We start from the raw sequence: 19,915 nt of genomic DNA on the forward strand, positions 1-19,915 counted from the left end.
GCACTTATACCATGGCAGAGTGGAATTTCCCATCGTGATCTGTTCCCTATGTATGCACACCTATGAAGAAGTCCCAGTTCTCTGACCGCATGACACTTGTGTACATTGATTGTATATTAGAACTCTCACTACTTGTGTATCAATGCGCCAAGGCATGTTCCAAAGTAAAATAAAAAACAAAAAGGTTGCAAAGGTTGAAAGCATTACGATGAATTTACACACGATACAAGTACAGCCTTCCCTCCACCATATTTTATTGAGAGACATGACTTCCCAAATTCTACAGATTCAGAATTTCAATGTTAGAATGATTGGGACACAAAAATAATTATCTGACCTAATTTTACCTTACAATGATCAGACCTATACCTGTCATATATATATCCTTCAATTTTGACAAAGATCATTTCAACATATTTACAAACAAGCTCTGAGTAAGTTAAGTCTAAAAAGCAAGACTGTAGAGAACCATAGATAAATGAAACATGTTTTTTTTCTGTCAAATGCATTACAATAAGCAATTCCTAACTTGAGCAGAGCAATGAACATTTGTACTCGTTTTGAAATTTAACATGAATTGTTTGACCCAAATTGAGCAGTTTTAAAGAGCTTGTTATAATTATACAAAGAAGAAAGATGATAGAGACGCAAATGTGTAAAAACTGAATGGGAAAAATCTGATTTTGATTTGAATGGATCAAAAATCTATGTCTGCCAGGTGATCTTCATTCTTAACTGTGACGGCCTCTCTGAAAATACATCATTATTCAGATATTAGACCAACAAAGTTAAGTGAACAAAACACTCAAGCAAAGCCCACATTTTAATCAACAAGGCTAAATGTAGTATATGTGCCAGGGTAAATGTTTCATGGTAACAATAAATAATGAGTATTTACCATTTTACCATTCCGCTGGAGATCGGACAGATGATTCTCCTAGGACTTGTCAGAACTAGTATCAGACTCTGTACAAAAAAAATCATAGTTATTATGACTAATATTTTGAGAGTTATTATCCCTGTAGTCCCTGTAGCCCCTTAATGCACGCCGTACCTCCTAAGGCACGCTGTAATAGACATTTAGTGGGCCTTTAGTAATACATTACGACTTGGTCATTGCCATTCTGATAACAGCTTATTTACAATGCCATGTCTTAAGGGGCTAGTACTCCATTATAAGAATGTCTGCTCTGCTACCAAAAATTAAAAAAACTTTTTGCTAGATCTCTGTGTCTTTTCCAGTGAGTGAATCTACTCTCACTTTTGCAATCCTAAATACAAAAGAAGTAGTAAGAAAATCTCCAAATAGGTACTCACGAGATGCCTTGGTATAACCTGAAAACACAAGAGGAAGACAATTCAGAGTGTAATAGAATGCCTTTTATTGACTTATTTAATTTACAATAAAATATCAAGAGATCTTAATTAGATGCTAGAGCTGCATGGTAAAAGCCAACAAATGAAAGGCCACCCTCACCCTTCTTCTTCATCATCACAACTGCAACAACCACACCGACAAGGATGGCAACTGCAACCACACAGCCAATGATGACAGGAAGGTTGTTACCTGCAATAAGAGGCATGTCATTAACTTGATACCACAAACATAGAGAACCACCTTGAAAGTCTTTGAAAAGACCTTCGAAATAATTTGAAAATGGATTAGGCCTACCTCAATTTTAAAAAGACAAAAAACATCATAAATCAGTGAATAGGATTAAAGCGTAAACACATCTTTCAAGTCATTACACACCTTCTTCACTCTCTTCCAAGACCATGACAATGGGCTCCGCTCTGCTCTTGTGTGTGACCTCGCAGGAGTACGTGGCCTTCTCCTTAGGTGAGATGGTGAGCACGGATCTCTTCTGGAAGGTTCCATCCTCGTTGGGCAGGGTCTCCCCCACATCAACGTCATCATCCATCTCCACTCCGTTCTTCTTCCAGGCGATCATCACTGAGTCAGGGTAGAAGCCTGTGGCATGGCACGCCACTTCAGGGCCCTTCTGGAGAAAGCTGACCTCGGGAGCCGCTGGGGGACACAGTGGAAAGAACAACAGATGTAAGACAATGAGAAAGAATTATGACTACATTGATTATGAAAAGTGTCATGTTGGTCCAGACGTCACAAATATCTAAAAATAAAATACATGATGTACATTTGTACATACAATCCATTATCTGGAAATGATTTGAAAGGTTATAATTACACACCATACATTTAATAGGAATATAAAGACAAATGGTGACAAATGTGAGTGTTGTGTGCTTTGGTACCTTTCCTCCCCAGAGTGCTGCTCCCGTACTGGACATACTTCTTCAGCCACTCGATGCACTCCTGTGTGAAGTAATGTTTGTAGAGGGCAAGCATGCCCTCATTACTATTCCAACTATTTGAGGTGATATGACTCTGTGTTGTGGCAATGTAGCGCAGGTTCTTCAGATCAAGAGTAACAAAGTTTTCTCCATCATAACTCCACTGATCATATCCATCTACAGCCTGGGTCTCATCATCCCACTGGCAGCCATACATGTTCTGGAGTGTGTGCACACCTAAAGGGAGGACAGACAGAAGGATTAATTAAGAAAGACCATATCAGATGTAGAGGGTGCTATTTTTTCCAACAAGTGATTCACTGCGTACACAGTATACAAGGTATGTACAGTAAGAGGTGGATAGAGGCTGTTATGTAGAATGTACAAGTACAGTATATAGTTTCTATATAAAGTATAGTATTACATCTTCTTTGATAATGTCATTTCAATTCAAGACAGCACTGGGCACCACTCTGACAACCATTCTGGGAATAACAGAGCTGTGATTGGGAAGGGCGGAGATGAGTCCAGTGTGTGTGTGTGTGTGTGTGTGTGTGATGATTAGAGGTGGTGAGGTGTGCTGGGGGTAACAATGGTGTGTTGGGCAGGGCAGTGCTGAGGGTCAGGGGTGGGTGTTTATTAGTAACAGTTATGAAGGCTGTGTGTGTGTGTGTGTGTGTGTGTGTGTGTGTGTGTGTGTGTGTGTGTGTGTGTGTGTGTGTGTGTGTGTGTGTGTGTGTGTGTGTGTGTGTGTGTGTGATGACTAGTGCTGGTGAGGTGTGCTGGGGGTACCAGTGGTGTGTTGGGGAGGTCAGTGATGAGGGTCAGGGGTGGAGTTGGGTGGAGGGTATTAAGGACTAATAGTGATGTGATGGGATGGGATGATGCTGCTAGTTTGGGTGCTAATGGGGGTAACACGTGGCAATTTGAGCTGCTTATGTAGAGAAATGCTGTGTGTGTGTATGTGTGTGAGTGTGTGTGCATGCATGTGCTTGTCTATGTGGCAGGTGAGGAGTCCTGAGTCCCCAGTTGTGTCTTCACATGATGAGGCTCTGCCCCTCCCTCTCCTCTACACCTGAGGCACACGGATGGCCCGGGTGGAGTTGGGTGGAGGGTATTAAGGACTAATAGAGATGAGATGGAATGGGATGCTGCTGCTGCTGCTGGTTTGGGTGCTGATGGCTGTCAGACGAGGAGATTTGAGCAGAGTGGGGCAATGGTGTGTGTGTGTGTGTGTGTGTGTGTGTGTGTGTGTGTGTGTGTGTGTGTGTGTGCACCTCTGTCCAGTGTGCAGCTGTATGGTGCAGGTGAGGAGTCCTGATCATAGACACGTATACATGTCTAATATGCTACTGAGTCCGACTTCACATGCTGAGGCTCCACCCCTTCTCTACTCTACTCCCGAGTCACATGACACACTGATGACTCTGTCTGGCTGTATGTCTGTCTGCCTGTATGTCTGTCTGTCTGTATGTGCTTCATTCTTTCTGTCTGTCTCTCTGTGCTTCATATTATCTATTTGACTGTGTCAGTGTTTCTCTCTATCTGTGTTTCAGTCTCTGTCTGCCTGAATGTCCTTCATTCTGTCTCTATGTGCTTTATTAGCTGTCTGTCCATCTGTAGGTCTGTCTGTGCTGCATTCTGTCCATTCCAATGACTCTACATTGGGCTGTCCATCCTGCAGTTCATCTGTCTGTCTGTGTGTGTCACACTCTGTCTGCCTGCCTGTTCTCCCTTCCTGCATTGTAGAGTATCAGAGGTGAGTGTGTGGTGTGTGTTTCCACTCTGGCCCCTAATGATCCCCATTCATTCACATCAGATGAGATGAGATGGCCCCAGTCCTCCATCTCACTACAGCAGCCTCAGCCTGAGAGGGACGACTAGTGATGCAGGAGGGATGAGGTGAGGTGGGCTGGGGGAACAGGGATGAGGGCAGTGTGTGTGTGTGTGTGTGTGATGACTAGTGCTGGTGAGGTGTGCTGGGGGTACCAGTGGTGTGTTGGGGGGGGGGGGGGGGGGAGGGCAGTGATGAGGGTCAGGGGTGGAGTTGGGTGGAGGGTATTAAGAACTAATATAAATGTGATGGGATGCTGCTGCTGTTGCTGGTTTGGGTGCTAATGGCTGTAAGACGGGGAGCAGAGTGGGGCAATGGTGTGTGTGTGTGTGTGTGTGCGTGTGTCTGTGTGTGTGTGTGTGTGTGTGTGTGTGTGTGTGTGTGTGTGTGTGTGTGTGTGTGTGTGCAGCTGTATGGTGCAGGTGAGGAGTCCTGATCATAGACACGTATACATGTCTAATATGCTACTGAGTCAGGAGGAGTGATGACACGTATACATGTCTAATATGCTACTTAGTCCAACTGGCTCTTCACATGCTGAGGCTCCACCCCCCTCTGCTTTACACCTGAGTCACATGACACACTGATGACTCTGGGTCTTTCTCAAGGTGTATCAGCCTAATTAGTCACACCCAGTGATTGGATACTCTTTATTAGTCAAACCCAGTGCTTGGATATTCTGTAGAGTTCACCAAAGAGTATCCAATCACTGGATGTTACTAATTAGGCTGATCCACTTGGAAGGACACTGGCCTAGGTTTTGAGAAAGACCCAACGGCTGTTTATTATCACACACAAATCAAACAACATAAGAACAAATTAATAATAAATAAAGATTAGCAAGCTGAATATACACCACTGTTCTTTCCACATACTTAACAGTTCACTGACCAATCAAATTTGACGCAGTTTCAAGGCTGTATTAGACCTACCTGCTGTCTGATTGAATCGCTCCTTCACTATGTCGATATTGGCTTTGAAAAGTTGTTGGTTACTCTGTAGACCCTGCGTCTCTTCCTGGAGATACTGAGGATCATCGGCATTCACAGCCTTCATCCAGTCCTGTTTAAAGACAGGTTGCTGACTTTCGCCATCGTAGTGAATGAACTGGACTTCATCCACCATTCCAACAGCAACAAAGTCTGGAAAGCTCGGAATCCCAGAGGAGGCAGTGTAGAAGTACTTCAAGGAATGCATTGCTAATGGAAGAATGAAAAAAAAGTCAAGAGTCAACAGAAAGACAAGGGAGTGTTCAATATGACTCTGAAAGCATAAATTCACAACAAGGTCAAACTCAATACACTCTTTTCAGTCAATATGGTTCTACATATTGAGAAGCCACCACTTGCTGTGTGGAGGGAGAGGGGCGGATGTCTTGACTAACACAAACATCTCAAACAGGAAGCCATTTCCAAATGGAACAAAAATTGATAATATCACTGTTATTATAATAAATGATACAACATCAAGATGGGATACATTTTCTACATTCCCAAACATGGTGCATACTAGATACTTTGATGACGTTCAAATATGGTTTACTTTTTGATTCTGCCATAACATTGAATGGGTGCACAGATTGCCTTGGCACCAAATCTTGTGCTAACGCTCTATAACAGGTACATGAACTGATTATATTTTGAAGGCCTCAGATTATCATGATGCAAGCAGTTTTATGCACTACCTGGTTTTGGGGCTTTATGGACTAACTATAACCTCTGGCAGTCAGAACCTATTATGTTAGGATTTACAGTACTATATTTGAATGTTATATTAAAAGAGAATACCGGTAGTCATACACTCTGCCATTTACGCAAACACAGGGGTTTCTGAAGAAGAGATCATTGTAATGGGGGTAAGGAATGGGATAAATGGCTGCCACAAGATCACCATAGGTAAGCATTAAGTCTCTCTCTCTCTCTCTCTCTCTCTCTCTCTCTCTCTCTCTCTCTCTCTCTCTCTCTCTCTCTCTCTCTCTCTCTCTCTCTCTCTCTCTCTCTCTCTCTAGGCCTATTGGTTAAGTGGGCAAAAAGAAAAAGAAAGCAAAAACCAACAATAAACATAAACCCAAGAATAATGCATAATGATGCTTTGTAAAGTTGATCATTTTCATTCCCAATTTTAATTCATATACATGACTTGGTTTCTTTCTTTTGTAAAATCATGCTTTCTACCTCCTAAGTGCAAATTTGTTTGATTTGCAACATAACGTGACGCATCAGCCTTTTTTTCTGGAGTGAGATGAAATTGAGTGATGCACTAAACTGAGACAGCCTTGCTATATAATAGTGACTAGAGCGCAATGGCATTACTTAAAACAAACAAACAAGTTAATTGGGTAATTCATTGGGTAATGGAGGGGGGGTAATCATGTTATTTTGCATTTGCATTGCATTGCATTGCATTACTCAAAACAGTAAACTGAATTCTCCATTAGTTGACATTCCTCATTGTTTCCAAGCCACTGCTGGTGTGGTGTTTTTTGGGCTGAAAATGTTTTTTTCTTCTTCACTATATTACCCACATATACACAGACTCAAAAGAGAGCCATTTAGCTTTGTTGCAGTGTTGAAATTCTTATATTTCAACCACAAAGTGATTATATGTTGTTTAATTTAAAACCTTACAGTAGACAAAGTCCATTAAAAACATCAAATAAAACCACTCTTTTGTCACAATAAGAGGTGGTCATATAGGAGTGTACTTCAATGTTTCGCAGAGTAGACCTAAATAGTAACAATAATAACAACAAATAATAATATCGAAACCGTAAAAAAAAAAAAACATTTTGACGCAGACTTTTCCAGCTGTTGGATTACATCTCAACTGGGATCATTTCCTCAGAAATGCTCAGTATTAAACCACATAGGTCTTAAACTAGGCCCAACTTACCACCGGACACAAGACGCGCATAACGAAAGAGCGCGAACAGCACAGCAATCTTCATTTATTTTTTTGATCAGGACTTGTTCACAAATAGTCTTCTCCTCTGATCTGACAATGCCGTTCCCTTGACATCTCCCCAACTGACCATGATAGACTATCCCAATTTCATATGCACAGTGCACGTCCCCTAACACACGCGGCAGCCAATGGCATTTTGGAAACGCTCATGCATATTGTGTTTCCTAGCAGAAGTCACCGCTTAGCCTTAATAATAGAAACTGAAACCAAACACATCTCATCAACTGATGTGTTGATATTTTTATTAAACCAGAATGACTTGGGCAATCAATTTACAATTTTAGCAATCTAAACCAGAGGGAAGAGCCCCCACTGGAGCTGATCTTGGTAGGAATTTAATGTCAAACTCATTTCCTTTGGGAAGGAAAAAAAAACCCTGAAACAATTATTGGATTGATTCTGAGGAAAGATATGAGGGTTTGCCATCTGATCTAAACCTATTTAATGTAATACCATCAGTTGAAATAGAAAGGGTTGTAATTTGAGAGAATTGGAAACACAGGTCTGTGGTTGGAAAGCCCCCGACAATAATATTCTACAACACAGTCTATTCTACACAGTGTACTCTAGCTCCATCTAGAGGTTATTTCCATGAAAAGCTGATTGGAGTAAAACCAGAGATCCCCGATGTCAGTTTAAGTCCCATTTCTGTCCTTGTGACACACAGGGCACACACAAAAGCACAATATAATGTATGCCTAACCCGACATAACAGAGCAGCCCTAAGGAGCAGTGCAGGGCAGTTGCTCAACGTACCTCAGTCTTATGGAGGGCGAGGGATAGCCCTGGATATTCACTTCCCCAAATCCCAAAGCCTGTTTGCATGCTGGCCTTACAATATGCACACTCATGGGACATAGGATTCAACTCCAACCCACCCCTCCCACACCCCAGCCTAAATTTGGTTGTACTGAGTTTGGCTATCCTGAAATCTGTTAATTTTAATCCTGGTGAGTATATGTAGATGCTGAAATAATGTATGTAATTTAGGTACCGTATATAATTTGTGTCATTGTGAGTAGATGGCATACTTTAATGTTTATGCCTTGACATTCTAAAGTCATAACCTTAAGCACAAATCAAAAGTTGTAATCCTACTAGTAGTAATGCCAATAATATCAGGAAACTCAAATGTTACTAATTTCTCTGATAGTTCAAGGTTAAGATCAAGAGAATATATTATTTGCCATTTCTGTCATTTGTCTGCCCACACAACCTGTGACGCTACATTGAATTTCACATTGAGGTCAGTCTGGCTGATCTGTCTCTTCTCAGTTTTTCCTGTTCTGAGAAAATATGGAAATAATGAATAACAAATGATATGCATAGAAATCAATGGTCTGATTGGTTGCAGCTCTGTCCAGATGTTTAAGTGGGCATTTACAAAGTAAAAGATACAAATTGGTATCAGTATTTACTAGTGTTTAAGTTGCCAACAATTCATAGAAAAACACAAGCTTCACAACCCCTTCCTATGTGGTTAGGGAGGAATCCGGCTTATTGTCTGAGGGTTGCCAGTTCAATTCCCGACACTGCCATGTGGTAGGGGGAGAGTATAACCAGAGCTCTGCCCCAACCTTCTCAATTTCATCACTAACATCTTTAACTCATGATGACGATGTGGTGCGTGCTGCTAAGTGACTTAATACTACAAATGGGCTGTTGAGTCTAGCCTGGGTCATATCCCAGTCCTTCCCCATCTCTCTCCCCCACACATTACCTATCCCATTCTTCACTTTCTTGTCATAATCAAGAGATACATAAAAAAATGAAATAATAATAAATTAATATACGCCTGTTTAAGTGTGTAACAGATGCCAACTAGCAGAGTTTGGTGGTGGTAGGAAACCTCTCTACTGAGGCCTCATACAGATACAGTAGCACTGAGCTATCGGTCTTGGCCTTTTTACCTCAGTGGTATTGTACTGTGCCTCCCATGCTGAACTGGAGAATGAACTGAAAGGTCGCGAGTCCAAGCCCCAAGTGGTAGACTGCGCAGTATGACCTCGGTTAGGCCTACACTTGTATGATTCATTTTCTCGACCTCTGCGGAACCAAAGCCTCACACTTAAAGAACACCATGCAATGCTGGCTATTGTCATCCCGCCCTGGTGGACATGGCTCATACCGTAGGAAACTATTGCAGACAAGCCTTTTCACAGGGGAACAGACTACATTGAGAGCAACTGCTTTGAAAGAGCATCAAAAAGGCTAAATCATTCCCGACTTCCTCCATCTTATTACTGTATATGACCTTTGACCCATGTACTTTGTGCATGGATCCCCTTGTGTTACGCAACGTGATGTATACATTTTTGTGCAGGGCATCTAAATCACAAAATGACTTAATTTCTATTTTGCCTAGCCCAGGGTTGATCTTTGACACGGTATTCCAGCCTGTGGAATCACAGGTGAACGTGTCTGTAAATTGCATGTTTGTTTTATTAGCATGCTTTTCCCTTATAATAGTTAAAATAGACTACTAATAATAGTGGAAGTGCAATTTCATCCATGTATTTATTTTACTTAGTCATTTTATCTGATGATATCTATGTATGTATTGCTTTTATTTATTGTCATGATATTGTTTTGTTTTGTTCTACTCCTTCTATGTTTGTTCTACGGATTTCCTGTGGATTAATTGAATAGTGGTTCCCACTTGGAATGTTTTAGGAGGGGGGACATTTAGAAGGGGGATTGATCGGAACCGAGAAATCTTTTTTCTTTTTTTTTACCTCAGTACAACTACAATCAATAAATATTATCAGATAAAAAATGTGATTTAAATCTGGTGGTGATCCGCAACCAGATTTTAAAAGAAAAGATTTTTCACCATTGCTAGTCTAGAAATGTAGACGCCCATTAGGTTAGTGACCGCAAATTGAATTGCGGACAAGGCGGAATTTTACACATTACATTTTCTAACTCCACAAAAAGAAGGCACAAAGGCTTAAATAAAAAATAGGGTGTAACACAGTCAGATGTTCTATCAAACAGTCTCCTTGGCGGAGGACTGCACTCTCAGAGTGAATTAGTTATTAGGCCTACTTGTGTTTTCGGTGGCGTAGGTTTGTTTGTCTGTCTGTCTGTCAGCAGGATAACTCAAAAAGTTATGACTTATGGATTTGCTGGAAATTACAAAAGGAAGTGATTACATTTTGGTAATCCGGATCGAGGATTTAAAAAAATATATTCTTAACCATTGCGGGATAGCAGGCAAATTTTGACATTCCAGTTAACTCCACAAAACAAGGCAGAACACAGTCAAATGTTCTATCAAACAGCTTCCTATGTGCGAGGTCTGCACTCTCTGGGTGCATATATATTTTTTAGAAATGTGTTTATCTTTTATAGTTTTAACTGTAGCCCTAGGCATATAGGCCGTCTTCATCTTTATTTATAAATATCTCACTCAGATCCACAGGCCTAGAACGTCTGTGGCTGTCTCTTGGTTGTGGAAATATGTTATTGCAGGCCCTATAGTCCATGAGCCAGACCGCCGATCGCAATCGAAAGGGTGGGCAAAGTCTTGTTGGTATTTTAATATTGATATATATGTCTAGTTTATGAATTGGTATGATAACCATTGCAGAACAGTAGCTTTATGATATTTATCATGCATTTCATATTTGAACATATTTGAACCATTTTACACTAAAAACGCCTACGCTAATTTGCTAATATCTTGATAAATTGAAAATACAAATGACAGTGAGGTAAATATATTTATAGGAAAAGTTGTTCTACAAAATTCTTAGATAGTTTAAAGGGCATGTTACACATATTGCCCACTTAATTTAGTTCAGACCCCCATTTTCACTGACTTTTTCATTAAAAAATTAGTGAGAGAATACTGGTAGATTGGGTACAAAAATACAACAATTTTCCCAGTTTATCATCTACATTACAATACAGGTGGGTTTTGTATTACAAGTTTTCTTGAAAGTTGTGTTTCATTATCCACACAAAGTGTAATGTACTTAAATGTGAGCTATTTTACATACACACCCAAATTTGATATGTAGACAAACACCTATTGGATGAAGCAGAGACTGCACTCTTTACATAGACTAAGGATAAAGTCACTTTTTTTACCATGCTGTTGTTGAGAGTGTACTACACTATACAATCCAGTGGCATGCAAAGACATTTTGGGGGGCAGGTGCTCAAGGTGGGGGCGGGGGCATGTGGAACTTCCAGTTGCCTTGCCAGAGCAGGAGTGGGGAGCCGTTTTCATTCGAGGGCCACTTCAATTTTTATAAAGGGCTGTACTATGAACACAAACCAGGATTTCCCCCTGCAGTTAGGCCTATATTGAAGGTGGACACCTTCACAACAGACCTCACCTTCACTAGGTCCCCTGAAAACATAACTTAATTGTATTGCAAATTAAATTTCTAACAGTTCTTTACAAAACCTTCTATTATGCTATGTTAGATCAAGGTGAATTGTCACATGCTTTTGATCTCAAGAATCGTTACCATAGATGATCATGCCAATATGGACCACATTGTGACAAAAAAAGAAAAAAAGGAACTTAAAAAAAGGCATTTTTTCGTCCAGTACGGCAAAGGGGCTGTTGCTTTAGAACCACCAAGTCCGTTCCTAGATCTGTGCATGCCAATGATGCAATCACTTGTGTTTGGAAATAGTAAAAATAAAGTCCCAAATCAACAGACTGACCCGCTCTGCACTTAAAGTAGGAGGGGTGAGGGATCACCTCACCTTCAAAGCCTTCCGAGTCCAGAGAGCAGGCCAGTAATGGGGAATAACAGATTAAGCCTACATGTTTCACGATTACATTATTAAGAATAAAAAAATGATGAGTTGCATTCCCTTACAGTTGCTGCTTCAGTGTCTGGTAATGAAAGTACATTTACTATGTGAAAATAAGTGATGGTTTCTAGATTCACATGTTATGCTATTCTAAAATTTTGATCATTCCACACATTACCTAGCCTGGGAGTACCCATGCTGCCTTGCACGTTCTTTTCGAACTGCTAGACGATATAGTCTGCCGTTTGCCGCCAGACAACACATTACCAGAAACCCAGAGAAAACACATAATGTGCATGTGTGTTGGTGTGGCATTGGCTGTGTGTCTGTGCCTGACAGATGCAGTGGACAGCATGAGTCTGCTTGCATTTGTCTCCTTCTGCTCAGTTATCTACCTTCATCTGGCTGTCCCTGCTGGTAACTCTTATAATATTGTCTTCGGCTGAGTTTCCCAAAAACACTTAAGTAGTAATAAGTAGTACTTAAGTACAGTATACTGACAAGCCTCATACAAAAGTTCCATAGCCTCCAGGGATGGAAAGCAACTAATTACATTAACTCAAATTATTGTAATTGAGTACTTTGATGAGTAACTGAGTCCAAAGTAGTTATTAAAATAGGTGATTTTACTTCTACCCAAATTACAGTTTGGCCAAAGTATTTTACTTACATTTGAATCTACCTTGAGGTCTGAGTAAATTCTGAGGTAGGCAAAATTGAAATAAAGGGGAAAATCTGTCAGACATGAAGGGAAATTGTGTGTTTTTACCATTTAACATAAATTATATATTTTGGACTAATCTATTGGATGACTATCTAGGGCCCGCCGGCCCCATACCATTAGTCCGACAGCCCACAGACGGTACACAATAGAGTTGCAAGTAACTGGCTGGGAATAGTAGAGCACACACCAAGGACTCAAGCTGAGGGAGTACCAGCGCAGCCTGAAAACAGTTGTTTTAAAATATATACAAGAATGATTGTTTATTAACAAAATTATTCATGAATTTAATCTCACAACTGGCAATTAAATGAAATCCACCAAACTATTTCCTTTGGTAGGCTTCCCAGTCTTTGCAATTTAAGGCCCACGACCCAAACGCAATGAAATCCAGACCCTTAAAGGAACAGACCACCCTTTTTTGATTTTCACATAATTGCAGTATTTTCCAAGCAAAATTCATGAATGTGCATATAATTTTCGTCTATGTGTTTGCATTGCCCCGTTTGACAGTATACCCAAATTAGGCATAGTAATGCAAGTCTATGGTACAAAATAAAACACCATCAAATGTACTTCTAAACCACTTTAAAATGAATGTAACATTCACCAGAGTGTAAAACAGCAATTTAATTCGGTCCAGTGATCACTTGTGGCTTGATGCTAAAGATACCAGTTACTTTCAGTGATTATGCTAAGCTATGCTAATAATTCTGATCCAATAAATCTAAGTAGGCTACTGAAAACACAGAGAAGAACATGGTAGGCACGTTATGTTATGTTAAATGTTATTCATGAACAACGCTGGGAAATACTGAAAATATGTGAAAATCAAAAAATGGTGATCTGTTCCTTTAAGTTCAGAGTAATGGGCTGTTGTATGAATGGGCTGACCCTAGCCCTGCAACTTTGCCACACCAGCACACACAGAATTTTGTTGTCACGATCGCCAGGTTATTGGAAGATGACTTGTGCAGAGATAGCTAGAGGTCACGAAGGGTGCTATTGAAGGAAAGCGATATAAAAGCAAACTGAAGGTAACTTTTACTCAAATCACATTTTTATTAAGTATTTTTTTTTCTTTTACTTAAGTAGATTTTTAAAGATGTAATTTTACTTTTACTTAATTACATGTTTTAGTATTCTTTCCACCCCTGATAGCCTCTTACTGGAAATGGGCCTGGCGACAGGCCAATTCACTCTTGGCTGAAAACGCTGAACTACATTATAAGAACATTGCTAACATTGCCCAGCGCATGTAATGACTGAGATTGGAAGATAATTACTCTCTACCATGTTGTTAGATGGTCAGCTTAGGTCCCGTGAAATGCGGAACTAAGGGGCGGGACTTACCAAGCTCTATTACCATTTTGGTGACAATAATGACACCAAATAATGACAATATCTGTTATAATAGAGGGACTGCGTTATGGCGTTAAAGGCGGCCGGGGTACACCACATGACAGTCGGAGTACACCACATGATGGTTTTCTTGAACTACTTTGTACCCAGTGTGAGTACCACCAAGCCATGAGGTTATGTGATAGGGTATACAGTATCTTTACTTGAAATACTATTTTTCTAATGTAAGGGGGAAGAGGCTAGGGCTACAGTAGAAAAGTAAATACAAAAATAATCATAAAAACACAAAAGGATGTGCAGGTCGTGGAAAGCTCAGCCTTAAAGCTCACGATGAGTTCAGAGCTCTTTCAAACAGTTTTTTCATGAGCTGGGACCGGACTGGGAACTGTCCATGGACCTATTCCTGAAGCATTTAGGTGCCAACTTTACATAGCATCGACAAATGCGTAGAACATAAATACAGCCCGCTACCAGCTTTTCTGCACTCAGCATGGAGAGTGTGAATCAAGCCAATTTCCACCATGTGAGGACTAGTAGTAGTAGTAGTAGTAGTAGTAGTGTGAGGACTACCTCCTCATGCAAACTATGTGTGCCAACTATCAGTCTTCAGCAGCATCCACAAATCCCAAGCCGACTTGACCATGTCTGGGCCAACGATGAAAATGTCCATCTCACTATACAGTGGATGTGGGGATATTCAGCCCCTGAGGCAGTGTTACAACTGATGTCTTGCAAGTACAGCCATCAATGTAAACTGCTGGATTGCCAATGTCTGAGAAGTAGCTGGAAATGCTGCACAACCCTCTGAAAACTTCAAACATGTGTATATCAGCATGAAGAGGATAATCATGGTGACATATTTACAGATATTTACTAGACTGAGTCAGATCCTGAGGACTGAAATAATGTTGCAGGAAAAGTTAAGAAAAAAAGATTTCATATGTTGTCATTTTTATCACATTTTGTCAATCACATATTGCTTTGGTGATTATATTAGGTCAATTGGTATGGTCTAACAACCTCTTTAGGGTCTTGATTGAATGGAAAGCATCCCTGAGGAAATGTAGGCACCCTGTGTGGTCAACAAACTGCATAATAACAAAAACAATACAGTTTTCACATTTCCGTTTTACTGGTCCACCATTTCAATGCATGATCATTCACTAACTACCTGTTTGCAATGGTTATCATGCCATGTTAATGTACAGTATGGTTATCACATGTTAGTATGTGGTCCGTGTACTTTTTCGTTCATTCATTATTCTATTTTGGAATGAAATATGAAATTCAAAAAAGGGTGCAACTTCTTGTTTTGATTAAAGCAATACAAGCAGAAATGGCTGTATTTTCTCTTCTGAATGTGTTTCCTCATACCATAATACAGTAGCATTATAAAAAATGACAAAAATGTTGATTGTTGTTCAATTTGTGATATTTGGCTATTCGTTTATTGAATTTCATTTGACTGACCCCTCCCCCTCTGTTTACCCGGAAGGAAAGTTTGCCGTCTGAAACGCATCAGAAAAGGTCTAGCTACCAAACGACACACAGAACAGTAGCTGGAGCCAGAGACACAACAGAAAAATAATAGAATGATGAAAAACATTTTTGCGATGTACAGGCTAGTAGGCCTATGCGCAGCACGCGTGATGGTTAGGCCTGTATTGGAGCGTGCGTCCGCCTTATAAAATAGAGGTGAAGTTCCCTTTATGTTATGGACTCAACTTTATAGCCTAAATAAAGGCTAAAGTCTCTGGAATCAATAACCTATTATACCCTTTCACATGTAGTAATATGCATTAGGGAGCAAACGGTCCAAAGCAGTGTTCTCACGCAAACTGTTGCGTATTCTGGCAAGTGTAATGAGCTGAAGCGCGCGCTCTCCATACCAAGTTTTACGCATGTTGAATACACATTTCACTTTGGTGTATTTGGAACATTAGTGATATTGTTGGAAAGCAATATGTCCGGGTATACACCTAAAGGCTGGAGATGAACTGGGAAACTGATGCTGATCGTAAGAACTGCCAATGTTCTCAATGACAGTTGGTCTACCCCTTCCCATCGAAGATATCTCTCCTGGTCGCACAGCTGCTTGGATTAGAACGCTATAATAGGCTATATGGCCAAATACAATCAAGTCTTAAGACCAGGCCTAAGCACATGAAATGTCGTTGCGAAGGTTAAATTGGTTGATAAGTTTAAGTCAAAATATAGACAGTAAATCATTCTTCCCCCTCTGGGACGCCCTACTCAATGGCGGTGGGGCGTATGCTTGTGGCGCTTGCTTGATATGGATAGCCTACGCAACCATCTCATGACACAAATTCCTCGCACAGTCATCACAGATCGACCACATCTTTGAAGTGTAGCAACGTTCTGAATATTGCATCAACAATGCCTGCAAAGTCCGTTTGCCTCCAAAGAAACCATGTAATGAAGGCTCAACCAGCCTTCCAGGATTTACTCTCAGGTCACCCGAATTCTGAATAAACAAAAGACGCAATTCAGAAGGACGTTTTTCTTTATTGCTTTTCTCTCTTTTCTAAGATTCAACGTTTCATTTTCAGTACCTACAAAATATCAAAATATGGCGCTTGGTTCCATTTCACAAGTGATATTCAAGCGTAAATCATCATAAACAAGTCCTTATTCCTTTCTCGTGTGATATCCGAAATAGAATAATGAATGAACGAAAATATACACGGACCGTATGTGTTTGTTCATTATGTTTTTTGTTTTTGTTTTACTGCTGGGGGAAATGTAATAATAATAAGCTTAATAAAAATAAGAACGGATTTCATATTTTATCACATTTTGACATTCACATATTGCTGAGGTGATTCTATTAGCATATTAGTGTGGTCTAACAACTCCTGTAGGGTCCTGATAGAAGGGAAAGCATCCCTGGGGTCATTTAAGCACCCTGTGTGGTCAACAAACTACATAATAACAAAGAACCACAATACCGATTTTTCACATTTCCATTTTACTGGTCCACCATTTCAACACATGATAACTACCAAAAAGCTACCTGTTTGCAATGGTTATCATGCCAAACTGTTAACTTGAGATGTCCAAGAAGTCAAAAAAACAGATTAGAACTTGCCCACCCGTTCGATTGCGAGAGGTCAATTTTTGGCTTCTGGCTCAAGGCCTACTATTGCAAGCTCAGGGAATCGGACACACTTCCACAGTGTACGGAATTAGGTTAAAAAAAAAACGAACCTGTGACCATCTCTAAAACCTCGTAGCCTAGTTTAAGACATGGACTCGTGAAAAAAGTTCAGATGGTAGCCTGCAAATGTCCTATAGCAAAGAACCGGTCACCAAAGAATGCCCCAAAGCCCAAAACACAAAAAAAGCTGTCATACCTGCGGACGCAGCGTGGAGACACCAAAGGGTCCCAAATAGGACCCCGATCTTCATCTTTCGCGTTGAGGTGGCTGTACGCTACACAGTTTTATGTCTCGGAAGTGCGACACTGCTTAATCGGAATCCAGTGAACGACTAACTTCTATTTTGTCTTCTCGAGGTACCTTATGGTGGCATCATATGCTGAGATCAGGCGCACAGTAGCCAATGAGATTTTAGAAGCGCACACGCGTAATTTGTTTCAGGGCAGAGGTTTCCGCTCCAGCTTACTTTTCGAAACTGAAACTAACTAGGTTGTTTGTAGCTTTGCTGCACACATCGCTTGGACAATTGTTGTCATTAGGGTTGCCATCTCTGTCTGGAAAAAATCCTGGATATGTAAAAATCAATCAACCTTTTTGCTTGTACACAATTGTATCCTTCATTCATTGTCCAGAAAAGTATTGTTTTTTCTGGACAGGTCATTATTATCATGTTATTTTCTCAGAATGATACGCCTATCAAACCTACTCAGCTTGCTCTTTCCAGCACAATTATTATTTATTGTGCTTGTCTGAATGCAAACCAAGAGGCCATAAAGATTGCCAAGAGTTTTGCCATGCCATGTATCTTAAACTGTTTCCTAGTTGGTAGAGGTGAGATGGCAACTATAGTGAATAGCAACCACGTTAAGACGTCATCAATCATGGGCATTATACAGTAACAAAACTACCACATGCCAATAATCTACCTGCAACTACTGGACCTAGACAACAGGATCCTTTTTAGAGTGCTTTTACTCAGTTTGACCCTCCACGCCTACTGCCTTTTTGCTTTGCAGTGCAGTATAAGGGAGGTCTATGTGATACTGTAAGATGACCAAGGTCATGGATCAAGTTATAATCAGCCTGCAATTGGTCCATTCTTATGGGGCATGGACAACATAGACACAGAGAGGAACCTAAAACTAAAACAAACAATACAACAGCCCAGGGCATTTCCGGAAGCTGAACGACTGAAACAATTTGCCTGTTATTGGTCACAATTGGTACACAGTTGCAGTTTTTGTTACTACGGCAAATGTGTTAGTCACCCAAAACAGGTCCTTAGTATATTGGTTCAGGGAAAAAATCTTCATGTTGGACACCTTCTTCACAGACTCACCTTTTAAGCAGAGAGGTGTGGGATCGGCTTTGGATCTACATAGTCCATGGTCTTTGTGTTGAGGGTGAGACTGTTGGAATCATACCATTCAGTAGCTGATGGTCCTCATAGGCTGTGTCATTTCCCCTTGTGATGCTGCACCAAAGTAGTGTTATTGGGTGACTTTAAGATGATGTTTCTAATCTGGACTGTGTGGGTACATTTGTACCAAGACCAAACAAATCCCCACAACCAGTAACAAAATGACAATTGGTTGTGCTGTTGTGAGACATTTTTCGCTGCACTTTGTTAGTTTTCTTCTGTCAGGGACGTTTGAGACGTTCATTACGTTTGAGACGTTCATCACTCTTCCCCACTCTACATGCTTGTCTTGCCCTATTCCTTTTTAGATACGTATTTTTTTTAATTGCTTGTGAGCCTGACCAGTTTGCCCATTCAGCCCTGGAAGAAGTCCTGGCAGTTGGCAGGAAAAGAGGGACATCTCTACAAGAGGCGTATACATCAGAGAGTTTAAACTCACCACACAGAGAAAAATAAGTGTAGGCCTACATAGGCGACCATTCAAAGAACAATGTATTAGTACAATATTACACCCCTAGATGCAACAGAGAAATGTTAGCTTCTTGTAATACATTTTTGAGGAATATGGACTATATAGTCTATATAGGATATGGACTAGTAGCATACAGGGCCATGCCCAGGCGTCCTTTGACATATAAATCTCCTGTAAGATATCCTGTGGCTTTCATTAGGCTACAACTCCATATAGTATGGTAGGCCTAATCAATTCCAAATGTTAGTGTTGCAGTATATTGTATAGCCATTGTGTTAATGTTGTTGTAGTCTATGGCATGTCAATTTTCTTCTTGGAGCAGGCGTCACTCTTAATTATTAAATCTCTGAGGGTGCTGGCCCAAATTTCAAATTCAATGTTTCAAGAAGGAGGCCGCACCTTGCATAGTAGTGTTTTTATTGCACAGACGCGTTTCGGCGTGTGCCTTCTTCAGTGTGCAACAAGAGTAACAAAAAAAACAATCCTAAATACCCACACCCATCACCACACCCTACTGTTGCCAACCAATGACAGTGGTGTATTCAGTCCACCTGTCAAGGTAATCCATTGGTTGGAGACATTCACTATATACAATTCAGTGCATTACATAGTATACATATTTACAGTTGTGTAATGCAACAGTACATTCATGACAACATCACATTCATAGCTCTTCTGAGCTCTTGTGTTCAAAGATTCTGGTTTTTAGTTGTCTTTTCGTTTTACCAACATAGAGTAATCCACAAAGACAGGTCAATAAATAAACAACAAAGGTAGATAAACAAGTAATTCTACCCTTGACTGTGTATGTCTTGTCTTGGGGTGCGTAAATTCTTTATCTGTGAGCATGAAGTTGCATGCTGCACAGCTGAAG

At 40.4% G+C, this 19,915-nt stretch overlaps 1 protein-coding gene across 1 annotated transcript; it reads right to left on the reverse strand.

Moving 5' to 3' along the window:
• Positions 1-1,219: 1,219 nt before the first annotated feature.
• LOC134436807 (H-2 class I histocompatibility antigen, K-D alpha chain-like) lies at positions 1,220-17,524 on the reverse strand. Its single transcript, XM_063186155.1, has 6 exons — positions 17,345-17,524; positions 5,080-5,346; positions 2,275-2,550; positions 1,754-2,029; positions 1,478-1,567; positions 1,220-1,335 (listed from the first exon to the last, which is right to left on the reverse strand). The coding sequence occupies exons 1-6, from the start codon at positions 17,397-17,399 to the stop codon at positions 1,220-1,222; spliced, it is 1,080 nt and encodes a 359-aa protein (XP_063042225.1). The 5' UTR covers positions 17,400-17,524.
• Between the last annotated feature and the right edge of the window lie 2,391 nt (positions 17,525-19,915).

This window comes from Engraulis encrasicolus, chromosome 20 (genome assembly GCF_034702125.1).
Source record: "Engraulis encrasicolus isolate BLACKSEA-1 chromosome 20, IST_EnEncr_1.0, whole genome shotgun sequence".
Lineage (NCBI taxonomy): Eukaryota > Metazoa > Chordata > Actinopteri > Clupeiformes > Engraulidae > Engraulis > Engraulis encrasicolus.